Genomic DNA, 15,055 nt, shown 5'->3' on the forward strand with positions numbered 1-15,055 from the left:
CAATATAAGTATACTTTGTTCCTCTTGCTTGTGGCTTTGATTTCTTGATTTGTGTCACTCCCCTCCACGGCAGCTACTTTGAACAAGTGAACTGTTAACTGCTCAAGAGTTTGAGCAGTAATTGTGTACCTTCAAACCTCACTGCCTTTTAAATGGGTACTAACACCTGAAATCCGAATTGTCACAGCCAACTTCTAGGGACAGAAGCAACCCTAGTATCTGCATTCCTTTGTTAACAGAAACCATGCAGATCCTTCTGTGTAAGTATTTATTAAGCATCCATCTCTATAAATCTTTGTACTAGGAAGTGAATAATAAATAGGAATTGGACCATTATTCAATCAGAATATATATATATATATTTTTTTATTTAAACTTATTTATTTATTTTGAGAGAGAGAGAGAGATTGCAAGCTTGAGCAGGGAGGCGCAGAGAGAGAAGGATAGAGAGAAAATATCCAGCAGACTCTGCACTGTCAGCTCAGAGCCCATCATGGGGCTTGAACTCACAGACCATGAGCCCAAGACCTGAGCTGAAACAGAATTGATCTCTTAACCAACTAAGCCACCCAAGTGCCCCTCAATCAGAACATATTTAAATCAAACAGCATAATTAAGGAAGAAATTTATTTATTTACTAATCACTGTGTCTAGGTTCCCTTTCAGAGTCACACCCAGATATAAATCTTGGAAAGAAAAAAAATAATAAGATACATCTTTGGACAGCATCCCTGAATTTGGTTAGATGGGAAATTGCAATCCCTGTTCAGAAATCTAAAAACCTGTAAGGATCCCAATGTGATTTAAAATAAGCCACCATCCCTGATAATCCAAAATGAAAACATCAAAACAAGAAAACTGCATGTGCTTCTCTCACCTGTTTCATCTCTGGTCCTAATTGTGCCTTATACTTAGTCATGTTCTCAGTGCTTTTTGACAAGACAGCAATGAGGCATCAGCAGACACTGCATGAACTTCAGTAGGCAAATCGAGTCACTCAAGGGCCTTCTTTTAATATCTTGGGTCATTATTGCAAAGATAAAAGTGGGGTTTCTGAACGAGTAAAATTCAAAGGAACTTAGCAATTAGATTGGTGATAATACTAGATCTTCTGGTACATTTTCTTGGTTGGTTCAGAAATTTCTACACAAACGGACTACTCTAATTTGACTAGTATAATTTGCAATGTTACAGATGATACAGTTTGCCTTTCTTCTACCAAGAAAATAGATCTGTCTTATTTCTCCTCTTTGGCTTGAAAAGCATTTTTGTTCAACTCCATTATCACTAGGAATGTCATTTGAAATTATTCTCAGTCATTTCTTTAAATCCTAGATATTTTTTTTCTTACAGATATCTAGGAGCTGTTTCTTATGGAAAGGTGCAAAGTTCTATGGAGAATATATGAAGACATTCTTTCCTTTGAGATATTTATAAATTCTCTCTACACAGGATACACACACACACATCAATGGGTAAATACTAAAAACCTTGCATTTGCGTCAGCACAAATAAATATGTTGAAGCATAAAATAGCCTAATGATCTTTAGATAGTCCTCAGATACCAAGATTTAATATCATGTTATTTAATATTTTATATTAAATAGTTAAAAGAAGGGAGAGTTATTAATATTTTATTAATATATTTCAAATTTGTAGGTTTTAAGAGGTTATAAGAACCTTGGTAATCATTTAAACTTTCAAAGATAATAACTGAATAATTTATTGGAGTCAGAGCACCTGCCTCTGTTTGAGGTAGCAGTAGTCTAGTCATCAATTTCATGAATATTCTTGAGCACTTAATATGTGTCAGTATTTCATGTCACTCTGTGTTAGAAAAGGGATTGTGGAAGTAGGATGGTGTGAAAAGATTTTTCTTTAAATCTTGTTTGTAAGGTGATTGTAGTTTCATACCAAACAATAGCAACAGCAACAAAACATGCCCTCAAGAACTGATATTCACTTGCAAGATAGAGGAGTCTGGGTTCTAGGTAAATATTTTAAATGTATGGATAATATTGCAGAATTGTTGACCACTTTCTTAAAAGTATTAAAAAAAACTAATTTTCTTTTAAGAAATTGCTATTCTGGCCAATACATTTACAATTTGAACTAATATTTGAGTTGTGACTTAAAACATGACATACTTGTAATTATTGACAACTATGTGTCATTGGAGTTGTCAGTCAAAACATCTAGATGTTAGTTGTTCTTACTCTTTATTTAATCCTTAGATTTTGATTGTTTTGATGCTTCTCTCTACAATCCAACTGCCATGCTAACGTAATACAATTCTGACACCAGCTATTAAGTCCTGGAAAAATAACTTCTAAACTCTCCTCAGTGAGTTTATGAAGGTCACTTTTCGCTGATCCATTAGCTTTAAAAGGAGTTGAAGAGGCAGGGCCTGCTTTTTAAAAGCCAAAATTGCAAGGTGGGAATGTTGTTTTGTCTGGTTTTGGTCTTCAATTCAGTGTTTTGCTTTGTTTTTATTGTCTTGTATTAGTAGGGAGTGTGGTGAAGCAGATCTTTCTATTCTAAGCCTCAGGAACGCTATTTGTAACCAGTGATTATTCATATCCTGCAGGAACATCAATGGTTTGCTTTGGTTCGAAGGTTGGAGTAAGGGATGGGAGTAAAGGCAATGTTAGCTCAGAAAAAAAGGCAGTCCTTTTCTATTCCCCATGGAATCCTTTACGGAGTAAAAGAAAAAAAAAAAATCCATTGGTAGGTAGGGGCTACAGTTCCAGAACATCTTGCCATTAAGTCCAGCCTGTTTTTTCTTACAAGCCTCTATCTACCCCTCATTTGAATAGTGATGACAGGAGGTTACGTAAGTTGCTGAATAGCCCCTTGTTACCTCTAGAGTCAGCCCCACCACCCTCCCACTCTTAATCTGGTCCAAGCTAGAAATGGGGACCAGAGAAGTATCAGTGCTTCTCTGGTTTTCCTGCCTTGTCCCGGCTTCCTCAGCTTCCTGACCTGTCCCTCTCCTCTGAGGAGCTGTGTTACTGCATCCCTTTCCTTCGAATAGATAATTATCTCTTAAGAATGAACAAGAGGGCTAAATATAGGTGGCAGGTCCTTCCTGATGCCTCCCTGTCTCCATTCCAGGACCCCTAAGGCTTGTACCACACAAGCTCCTCTGACTCCACAGATAGCAGCTGAGCACCTCCCCCTCTTTCTGTTGGTCCTTGATGGAAACCCTCACACAGGAAGCTGCTTCATTTACCCAATCTCTGCTTCCCAGTCCTTGCTGGATTTCCCATCTCCCTGGCTGTATCTGAATAACAGAATCGTTCCAAACCTTTGTTACTGATTGGCTCATGTGTCTTATAGGTGTGTTTTTCGGCTGGCTTGGATGGAGCTGGATGGTCTTGACGGCCTCCCTCACGTGTTTGGGGCCTCAGCTAAACTGGAGGAGTGGCTTGGATGGCTGGGGTCTTTCTTCTCATGATCTCTCATCCTCCAGGAGCTGAGACTGGTTTTGGCTTTCTTGATATGGCAGTCTCGGGCTTCAGCAGGGTGAGAGGGCAGCACTATCATGCCAAGGCTGTTCAAAACTCCGCTTACATCCTGTTTGCTAATGTGCCCTGTGCCAAACAAAGCAAGTGTCAGGGCCAACCCAGAATCAAGGGGTAGAAAAGTAGACTAAAGCTCTGATGGGCGGAGTGACAACGTCTCATTGCAACGGGGCGTGGATATCAGAATGGAACTGTAGCTATTTTTCAGAGAGCTTTAGTAGGAAGCTTGGGAAAGGTTGTCACAGCTGTAATTGTATTTCCTTACACATTCGTTCTCTCAACCCTAAATTCAGGACTCGATGTGAAGTTGTAAACTAGTGGCTTTCACTGAGGAATTGTCCCCTCCCTACTTTTTTTCTTTAAAGTATGACACTTTGGAATTAATCTTGGCTCTAACTGCCATATCATATGGCTGCCTTCTTCTTTTTTTATTTTCCTCAACATGTCTTATCACTGTGCCTAAATTGAGTTAATTGCTTTTTTAAAAATTAAATGTCCATTTTTTAAAATTTTAATCTTGTTTTTATATTCCCTTTGGATACTTTCAAATACTTTATCTGCTTTTGTTTTGAGTATTTGTGATATATTGGTGTTATTTATGAAAAGAGTTTTCTTGTATAGGCTGTGTTGTCCGGTTCATTTTTTTCCTTTGCTTTTCTTCTCCCCTCCCCACCGCCCCCCCCCCCCGCACCTTTTTTTTTCTTTTTAGCAAAGATAGTTATGCTATAAAAACAGTCCCCTTGCTGATCTATAATTTTCTCTAGACATTTTCTCTGAGCTCCATGCGTTGTTTATCATTACCCTTTGTTTATAGCCAGATTTGGGGCCATGCTGCAATTCTCATAAACAAATCAATTTGAATTAATTTGCCAAGTAGAGTTAACGAGGCATTGTATGAATTCAAGATATACTACAACTATTGCATTCCCTGAGGTCATTTCCTCCCGGGGAAAATTTTGATTCTTGTACCACATTGCAGTAGTGTATATCTGACCTTTGAATCTTGCACCAAATGATGCGTGGCTGCCAACTGGTTCATTTTTTTGAAAAGCCTCGGAAATGCCATCTAACCAAACAAATAGGAGTTCAGACAATTCTTTAATTAATACCTTTGATGGGGGGGAGGGTTATCTTTAAAATCTGTACTCTCTGATGCTTGCCTATGCTAGGAGTCCTATTTCCAGTGACATTTTAAGTGGGTAGGTTGAGAAACATTCAAATAGGGAAAATATATTTCTTAGATAATCTTTGAAATCCCTTCCACCTTAATATTGTACACCCCTTCTCCCAAAATATAAACTGTAAGTTCAAAGAACTCTACTCCCAGAAGCAGCATTTTAAACTATAAAACATAACAACATTTGCTTAACAGGATCTCTGTGGTTGTATATCCTTCCCTTCAAGCCCACCCCTTCACCCTTACACATCATCTGTCACCAACACGTCATCTAGAAAGGAAAATTTCCCTCAGAGTGTAAAAGCTGGGGGGGAAAAAAGGAATGTAAAGGCCAGTACACACAAATGAATAGGGAAATCCAGTTCTCCTTTACTCTGAGGAAATGGTAATAGAGTTTCTCACGGGAGTCCAAATCTCTGGGTCTTAGATGTATAATTTCCCTGATGCTTAAGGAATTGAACCCAAGCCCCCATTAATGTCTGCTCAGTCATGGGGCGCCTGGGTGGCGCAGTCGATTAAGCGTCCGACTTCAGCCAGGTCACGATCTCGCGGTCCGTGAGTTCGAGCCCCGCGTCGGGCTCTGGGCTGATGGCTCAGAGCCTGGAGCCTGTTTCCGATTCTGTGTCTCCCTCTCTCTCTGCCCCTCCCCCGTTCATGCTCTGTCTCTCTCTGTCCCAAAAATAAATAAACGTTGAAAAAAAAAAAATTAAAAAAAAAATGTCTGCTCAGTCAGACGAGAAACCTAGGTTGGGCAAAGTGTCCCAAATTTTACATTATAAAGAAGGATGAATCTCTTAAACTTGAGACTGATACACACAAATTCTCAAGTGTTTTGTGTAACAGAAAAATCATTATGCATTTAACTGTATTTAACAAAGAATCTGATCATGGCTAAGGACTAACATGGGCTCATCAAAACAAGTCTTACCAAACTAGTCTAATTCCCTTTGGATGACATTAGCAAACTGGGAGATGAGAGAATGTTATAGACACAGTGTATCTTCATTTCCCTGGAAGAGTATAATATCAAGAGAGCTATGACAGTATCTTAAGAAGATCTGCCTCTAGTTGAACTGAAACAGTCAGATGAAGCTTTTTAGTTCCCTGTGTCTATTGCTGTGTAACAAATCACCCCAAAACATAGTGGCTTAAAACAACAAAAACTTACCATCCCACAGTTTCTGTAGGTCAGGATTTGGTAGCAACTTATTTGAGTGGATCTGGATCAAGGTGGCTGATGAGTTGACATCAAGATCGCAACTGGGTCTGCAGTCATCTCAAGATTTACACAGGCATGGAGGGTCTGGTAGCCTCAGGTCCATGAACATGTAGGTCTCTCCAAAGGGCTTAAGTGTCCTTATGATATAATACTAGCTTCCCTAGAATGGGTATTGAGAGGGAGAGGGAGAATGAGGGAGGGAGAGAAAATGAGGGAGAGAAGTCACAGTGCCTTTTTTGACCTAGTCGCTCAAGTCACACACTGTCACTTCCAACATACGCTGTTCTTTAGAATTGAGTCAGTACTAAGTAGAGCCCACATGCAAGGTTGGAGAATCAAGCCCCGTGTCTTACAGAAAGGAGTTTTAAAGAATTAGTAGACATTTTAAAGCCATCACAAAATCCTATTCTGTAAATTTTTCAGGGTCTTGAATAAAAGCACAAAGTTATGCTTATCAAATTTGCAGATGGCATAAAGCTGAGAAATGTGTCTCCTACAAGAGACAAAAGGCCTAGAGTTAAGCATTTTCTTATCAGGTTGGAATGCTGCTATGAAAGAAAAATGAATAAATTTAATGGGGTGTAATTAAAGTCCTGCTTTGAAGTTCATAAAGTGTGTTGCGTGACCCTAAGATGGCCAAAACTTTGCAGAAAGCAATTCAGTTAGAAATCGTGCTGGGTTTTAGTGGGAAATAAGCCTCATGTGTGACAGTCCCATGATGTGGTTGTTTAGACAAGTGTTGCAAACCAGTATATTAACCAGATCAAGGGTGGGTAGTACACAATACAGTGATTGTGGTCTTTAGATCCCTTGGGAATAATATATTCATTTGTACGTATAAGGTTTGAGGTTGGTCTAGAAGACCTATAATTTATAAATACCAGCAGTTCCATCGGATCTAAACAGAAGAATTCCGACAGCATCGGTTTATCATGGCATCAGACATGTTGATATTGGTGTGACTTTCCTATTGATGAGGATGAAAATGTTTATATTTGTTACCCATTAAAGTTGTCCTTCCATACTTCCTACCTATCCTCTGAGCTGTATAGGAACACTGCACATGCATGATATTTTTTTTTTCTTTTTACCAAATATTCTAGCATTCTGCCTTTAAAAACATTGAGTTTGATTTCCTCTGCATGACAGGAACGAAAGGGAAAAGGGAGTGGAGAGAGGAAAGTTGCTAGAAAGAAATGAAAGAAGCAGATTAAAGAGACACAAGAAGACACAGGGATGCATGAATCACAGGGAAGAATGACCCCAAAATAACACTGTGGCTTTTGCCTCAAGGAGGAAATAAGTGATAAGAATAAAAGGCACCTGGGGGGATCTGGAAGGGGTCATATGTCAAATGGTTGAAGACTGGACATTAGCGCTTCATGTCAAAAGGAAATTTGAAAAGACTTGACACTAAAAATTGTGTAGTGAAGTAATTTTTGTGAGTTTACCGTCTTTTGAGTTTAACCCTTTTGAATTGGGCACTATTTTAATAATAGCAACAATAGTGACAAGTCCTGTATTGAGCACTTAAGTTGTGCCACACATTGTACTAAGGACTTTATATACCTTTAGTTCTCACTGCAACCCCATGTTGCAGTTATTATTATAATCCTCATTTTATATATGAAGAAAATACAACTTGAAGACACAAGACATAGATATTTTAAACATGTTTAGCAGAAAGGAACTAGACAAAATTCAGACATTGCTATTGACTAGTCTAGCTTTAGTTCATATTTTGGAATAATTATGGAAGGAAATAAAATTTTGTAGCCTATTTATATTTTGATTTGTAGCATGTCATTTTTGAAAGTGGCTCTTAAATAAAGAATAGATGCTACATAGATGTATTGTACTGAAGCAGATTCCATTAGAAATTGCTTGAAAATATTCCTTTAAATTACATAAACAAATAAAGATATTGCAGTCCTGTTTTAGTAATATTTCTGGGATTGAAAGTATCCTTTATGGGTGAGGAGAAATGAGAAATTTCAGGGGAAAAGGGCTTCAGAAAGAGAGTTGAGACTGGCATCAACATGCAGGGAAAGGGTAGGGACTGGTAATATATGTTCTCATTGTTGCATCAGGGTAAATGGTCTTTAATATAATTACATTTCAACAGAAATGGCACTTTCATTTAGATTTGGGATATGAAAGAGAAATTCAATGTTAATGTATTTGCACAAAAACTCACCTCAGCCAGGAACAAAGGTTAAGGAATTGAGACATGGTCACTTGGATACCTGGACATTGACCAGGGTTACATCTCTAACATGGTCCTCATCTCTCAACATGTGTTAGGGAAAGATCCTGAGAATTAAAATAAATCGTAAACTCTCCCCATTCTCAACCTCTTTGAACACCTCCTAAACTAAGCTCTTTCCTGGATTATTGCATTTAATTTGTATAAAACCTTGCAATAAAGGTTATTATTATCTTCTTTTTTTTAAGTGAAGAAACTCTAGTCATCTAAAGTAAGTGAATTGTTCAAGTTCACAGAAATGGTAAATGTCTGAGATAGGATTTCACCCAGAGTCTCTCAGACTCCACAGCCAATGCTCTTTTCGTTCATGTTTGAGCCATCTTTGCTTCAACAGCTTAACTCCAGTAGCCTAGAGATGGTGAATTGATACAAAATTACTTTGATACAGGAAGGGAATAATATGGTTTTCCACATATGTCTTCCATTCCTGAACATTTCCAAAACACATGAGATAGTAAGATTCCTTGGCCAAGTTAGGGTATGCCTGGGTGACCCATACTGCTTTCCAGAAGCAAACATCTCATCACTTGGGAAAGGTGGATCCCTTGGCTCACAGAACCACCCGACTAAGTCTGGAGAATCTTGCTTACTTAATAATGCCCTTGTGATCTTAGTCTGTTAATTCACTTCCCCCAGTTGATCAGTTTTCTCCTCCAAGAGATTAATTTCTTTCCTTGGCACATGGTAGGATCAAGCTCGTAGTATATCAATAGTTCTTTTTTCTTTAGCCTCAAAGGTGTGTTTTGAGGATTAATGAGATGATGCTTATAATTGCATTTTGAGCTTTTTGGTTGAAAGACGCTTGATAAATACTAGTTATTTGGTTTTTGTTGAGGTCTAATCCATCACTTACAAGTGGCCAAACATTCAGGATGCCCTCTGGGTAGCACAGTAGCCCACTTTTTGACTCCGAGGGGAGTTCATCTGAGTCAACATCAGGAGGGAGACCAGAGCCAAGCTTAGAGAATTTCCCCAGTTCCTTTTCTTTAGTGTCTTATATTTGCTTTGAAACTCACGAAGTGTTCTTTAGGGAGAGAGACTTTGTAAGAACCTCTGAAAGCCCTACTACTTGAGCCTACTCACATCGATTTTCTTTTGCCTCTGGCTCTAATACATAGTATTCATTCTTTGACTGTTCGTTAGACCCATGGTCTCATTTTTTAGTGTCAAGAAAACAATAAAAAAAAAAAACAACCTTTTTTTTCCCTTTTATTCTAGGACTCAAAACAAAATGCAAAAAAAAAAATACCTCTGGCATTAATTTTGCACAGATGAATGCTGTTACAGTATTCCTATTAGCATGTCCATGTGCTTGACAACATTTCAGATGGTATTTATAGGAATTTTCTGCCAGCCTGGTACAAATTGCCAGAACCTTTAGGACACTCTTCCCCAACACAGAAGCAGTATATCCTCATTACCTGTGGCTGGACCAAGAAATCACATTAGTCAATGCCTGAATTGTTCCTTTACTTTCAGTGGTTTAAGAAACCCACTTTGTTTTGGAAATGGGGTTAGTTGAGTATATTTTAAAAGACTCAGAAATCTAAAAAGAGCAACAGCTAGGAGATTTAGGGGATATTTAGGATGTTTTATTTTTCTATGTTTCATTGATCTTTGAAAGATAACCTTTGTCAGACCAAATGGAATATGCCCATGTTTTGAATGGAGGCCTGGTAAAGTCCTGAGGCCATGGAAGTACACCCTTTAGATCATTAGGGAACAACTGAATTGTATTAATAATGGTTTCTAAAACTTGAATGTTTTTCATACCCGTGTTCTGAATATGCCGTACCTCTTATTATCTTATACTAGGTCCAATGGTGAATTGGGAAATGGGGAAACTGAGGCCAAGTCACTTGCATGAGGTCACACAGCTATTAAATGTTAAAGTTAGAACCCAAAGCTAAATTGTTCTCCAAAGCCCATGCTTTTAACTCCTGTGCTGTATTAATTATGGCTTAAAGAAACTAAGTATAATAGCTAATGAATAGGATCTGCGTTTGGACCAATAGAGTATATAAAGGTGTTGTAAAATTTATTTTCCTTGCTATACAAAAGTTCTCTGTATCATTTCATTCTTCTATTTAAAGAATACTTATTCCTTTGGGACTGACAACAAATTTCAAATTTACTCCTCTGGGAGTGCTTGACAACAAAGAGGGTCTGATGTATTGGGGAACTGTTGAAGGGTCAACTTGCCTTCTCTGTCTTACTTACTCTGTTCTCTTTTTTTTATCCTAAATAGATTCACTCAAATGTAAGAAACATGAGGTATTTCTGAATAAAGTTTGAAGCTATGTATGAACCAGTTGGGCCTCAATAATTGTTCTTCACAATATTATAATTCAACAGTGCCTGTTGTATGCGTCTCCAGGAGTTGAAACACTTGAGAATTAGAAGCAATGATACAAATGCAAGTGAATTTAGGAGGCCAGTGGCATAAAAATATCAATTTCTGATAAAAAATGCATGGACACACACACAAATACACTCACCTACACACCTTTATTTTAAGTAGAATAAAATGTGACTAATTTCTTTTCTAAAGCTCAGTTCTTTGTAGGTGAGTGTCACATCTATATAGTAATTTAAGAACTGTCTATTTAAAGATCTCATGGTATAATTTATAGATTTCTCAGTGTGTTTGAGAAGTGTGGTCATTACATTTTGTTGGTCTAATTAGTAATGCACATATGTCTGTTTTTAGTGACATCATGACATTACTGTTCATAAGGCCATTCTTTCTTGAGGATATCATTACTTTCTATTGAAGAATTGATTTCACTCTTTGTTTAAATTTTCATACTGGTTGCTATATGAAATGTACAACTGAATGTCATTAAGGATTTAATACGAATGTACATTAATTTTTACAAGGTTTGCTCAGCTTTCAGGGTACTCGCTGTCTATGAATTCTTATGTTTAGAAGGTTGTTTAATCTTTAGTCAGTCTAGCAAATGGGGCTTGGGGTAAATGAACTCATTCTCATGCACATGTTTCTAAAACAGTTCTTACTAATGTTTCAGATAAATTAAAATAAAAACCAACAAGAACATGAAAAGAGACTAAGAACAATGTTAATGTGGCAATTTAAACCGGTTTGGTTTTCCAAATGACCTTCCATCTTTCACAACTTTTAACAGTATGCAAGATCACTATCATTAGTGCCAGACACTGTCAGTCTGGTGTGGAAAACTTAAAACTTTTTTCTAAATGTCTTTAAAGCTGAGATGGAGAAGAATGACTCTCTCTCTTTGACTTCCCCATGGGTCTAAGGTTGAATCATGGCTATGCTGTCCTCCCAACATATCGCTTATTGATTATCCAACATAGTTTTCTCTTTTACTAGCGTGTACCATGCCTCAAAATTATCTTCTGTAGAGCTTTAGGTTTGAGACAGAGTGTATGGGGAGGGCATGCTTAGAGGACCAAGAGCCCCTATGTATTTAGAGAAAATAAATCATTGTGCTTTCTAATTTACTTAATTTAGTGCATATAGAACTCTGGCAGTTTGGAATTTTGGATACTACTGATTTTACCCTGCATGTTTCTAAGAATATTTAGCTTTATATTTGCTATTGACTTCACTAATCCATTCCACAGTGAGTGGAGAGACGGTTATCACTATATTAATGTTGCAGCCAACAACAAGTTACAGAAAACCCAAAGTAATAGAATATATTTAAGGTGAATCTGGCACAACCCATTTGCTATCTTTCAGTATAATGCTTTGTTGTAACTAAAACTTGAGAGGGGTCAAAGCTTATGAAGATGGATGGTATCCCTCGTGTTGTCTGTCTTCTTTAGGGGTAAGATTAACAGTTAGAGATATAGGTTCTTTTCAGAAAAGTGCATGCTCCTTTTCTGTGAAGACATGTAAGAATTTACCCAGCTTCATTTTGGATTAATAGAATTCTGAATACCCAAATCTACCAAGGAAGATCATTATGATAATCTCTAATTGGTAACTACATTAGCAGATAAAACTAACTTCTTTTGCCCTGAAGTTTGAAACACCAAGTTGCCTTTTTTTTCTTTTTTAATTTTTTTTTTTAACATTTATTTATTATTGAGAGAGAGAGACAGAGCATGAGCATGGGAGGGGCAGAGAGAGAGGAGGAGACACAGAATCCGAAGCAGGCTCCAGGCTCTGAGCTGTCAGCACAGAGCCCAACGTGGGGCTCAAACCCACAAACTGGGAGATCATGACCTGAGTCCAAGTTGGACGCTTAACCAACTGAGCCATCCAGGCGCCCCAAGAAGTTGCCTTTCTGTTTTTTCTCCTTGCGTGCAGCCTCTCCCTTTCCTTTTTATTTGTGTAAGAAATAATACTCCATTCATTGTAGTTTATCCTTTGATATGTTAATATTATGTTTTATCCCAACCAGAGAAGATACCATGATGGAGGCTGGATACAGATCCGTAGTTGTCTCTTTCATGAGCTTTTTGTTTGTTGTTGTTGTTTTTGTTATTAGTTTTTATTCCTTGGGAAAGAGAATGAGTCACCTTCTTAAATCATTTGTTCGTAGCAGAAATGAATGGGAAATCTTGGAAACGTCTCCCACCATAGCCACCCCTTTCCCATCTTATACCTCATGGAAGGCAGGTATTAGTTTAGTCACATGTGGAATCTTCTCTGTCAATAATTCCTATAAGAAGGTGGCTCTGAGATTGAAATGCCATGGTGACCTTCTTTTAACTTGGCCTGTTGCTATATTTAATCCTAACATTCTTTCTGGCTTTTAGACTTTTTTGTAAATCGTTTCCAAGAGCAACTGTTTTGAGATTTTTATTTCATTTTTAATGTTGGTAATTTGGAATGGGATTCCCTAAGTTCCAGTATAGGGCTGTGAATGAAAATTCATGAATTAAAATTCTCTAGTTTCTGCTTGATCACTGTGAGGTTGGTTGATGAGACAGAACAGTTCCCCAAACATGGCTTCGTTATTTTGTGATTTGAAGCATATTCATTAGGGGTATATCTCTACAATACTACTCTCCAAGTCTGTCCTAATTAGACAAATCATCCAGGGGTGGTAACAACAGTTACAAAAAGAATAAGGGGGCATCGTAGCAGTTAAAAGCATTATGTTTGAGGCTTGAAATTAATTAGATATTTCATGCCTGAAGGAGGTATCCTGAACAGGCTTTATGAATAGATACTTGTTCAGAAAGGACCTCTCATAGAAAGGTAAGAGAGAGAGAGACTAGATAAACATATAAAGCTTGCATCTATTAGTAGTAATAAAATTTAGGTACTTAAAAGTCTGCTAATACTCTATCACTATATTTATAGCTGCTTTGATTTACAAATATTTACTTTGGGTTTTCTTCTTTTTTAAAATGTAGAACAAGTCCGGACAGACGAATAGAGATGTAAAGAATCATCTGTGATACTCTATTTAGCATAGTTGATGAGATACCAAGGCCTCAGAATAAGAAGTCACCCTTGGCCATCAAGACTTAAATTGTCTTCTTCCCTCCACCAGAAGTTAGAGCAGTTATAAACACTTGAGAATAAGGAAGGACATGACCCCATGTTCTGATAGGGTTCAGTACTGTGAAAGTAGATCATGCATGACTGAGACAATGCAAGTTTCCTACCATAGATAAAGCTGATCTGGTAGGCAAATTATTCACAAACCAGGAAAATCCTGTGCCTCCATTGGCCCAGTTGAGGTGTGGTTGGGGTGAGATGGATTCCCATCTCATGCTCCATTTCCAAAATATGATGATGGAGCACTGCATAGCTCAGACTAGCCTGACCTCAAACCTGTCAACCATGGGCAGAGTGACTTCGACTCCACCTCTACTAAAGATAAATTGATATCTATCTCTAAAAACTTCATAAACAAACCAACAACCTAGGATGTTTTTAATGACGTATTGACTTTTCAGATTGTTTTTTAAGCTGTTTTTTAAACTTTAAAGGCAACACTGATAATGAACGCTTCCAAATGGTAAAACAGAAAATCCCCTTCAAATATAACCGGCCCGTAGAGGAGTGGCTGCAGGAAAAAGGTAACCGTCGTTAAAACTTTCATTTTAAAATCATTTGATTCTAAACCCTCATTTTTAAAGCCTGCAAATAAATGTTCCTTAAATGATAATCGCCTGCTGCATAAATGACTGTTTTAATTTTCATTATAATTTGTGTCAGCTTCCACCTGCCATATGTTGATAAATCATGCTATAATACATTGCCATTAAAATACAGTTAAAGGGACTAACATCTAGCTTGCTATCAGCGTGATAACCACAAACAAGAAATTCCAGGATCCTCTAAAAAAGAAATGTATTATGGCAATTTAACCACTGCATGACATTATTTGTTAATTTGTTTTAAATTACCTCTTATACCAAAGCTTTCTAAAGAAATTTCAAAAGTACTCTTTAAACTTACATCTTGAGGCTGTTTTGGCTTTACTCTCTAGCATGGATAACAAAACAATCATCAGATCGACTCTTATAACATAAACTGCCTAAGACAAATGTTATTAAGGGGAGCAGTGTTTTTTTAACAATTTGTTTTTAAACAAAGAAAGAACGAGAAAGATGAATTTTGCCTTTAGATTCAAACTTACAGAGGCAAAAGTATTTCATAAGAGGTTAATTGTGTCCTAGTTGCTGGCTGAAACTAAAAAAAAAAAAAAAAAAAAAAGCTTATTTTACACTTTGGTTGTATAATACCCTTATGTGTTTAATATTTATGCAACAAAAGTGGAAGTGGTTAAGACAATGCGTTGGAAAAGAAAGGCTCATGAAAGGCAAAACAGCAGTTCTGATTTACTGAAGAAAACAACCACTTTGTTAATAAAAGAGGGCAGCGGTTATACCTGATGTTAGAATTTTCTGTGTGGCTTCT

At 37.3% G+C, this 15,055-nt stretch overlaps 1 protein-coding gene across 41 annotated transcripts in view; it reads left to right on the forward strand.

The window, feature by feature from the left end:
• The window catches only part of NRXN3 (neurexin 3), a 1,571,803-nt gene that overhangs the window by 1,403,492 nt on the left and 153,256 nt on the right, over positions 1-15,055 (forward strand). For 27 of the 41 annotated variants that reach the window (XR_006705193.1, XR_006705194.1, XR_006705195.1 and 24 more), the window contains one exon: positions 14,122-14,211. The exons of the other annotated variants lie outside the window; for them this stretch is intronic. Coding sequence is in view for 24 of the 27 variants with exons in the window: in XM_045451709.1 (XP_045307665.1) it covers positions 14,122-14,211 (90 nt within the window). In the remaining 3 variants the exon portion in view is untranslated. The remainder of the gene's footprint in view (positions 1-14,121; positions 14,212-15,055) is intronic. 41 annotated transcript variants of the gene reach the window in all.

The sequence above is a fragment of the Leopardus geoffroyi genome, chromosome B3 (assembly GCF_018350155.1).
Source record: "Leopardus geoffroyi isolate Oge1 chromosome B3, O.geoffroyi_Oge1_pat1.0, whole genome shotgun sequence".
NCBI classification, from domain to species: Eukaryota; Metazoa; Chordata; class Mammalia; order Carnivora; family Felidae; genus Leopardus; species Leopardus geoffroyi.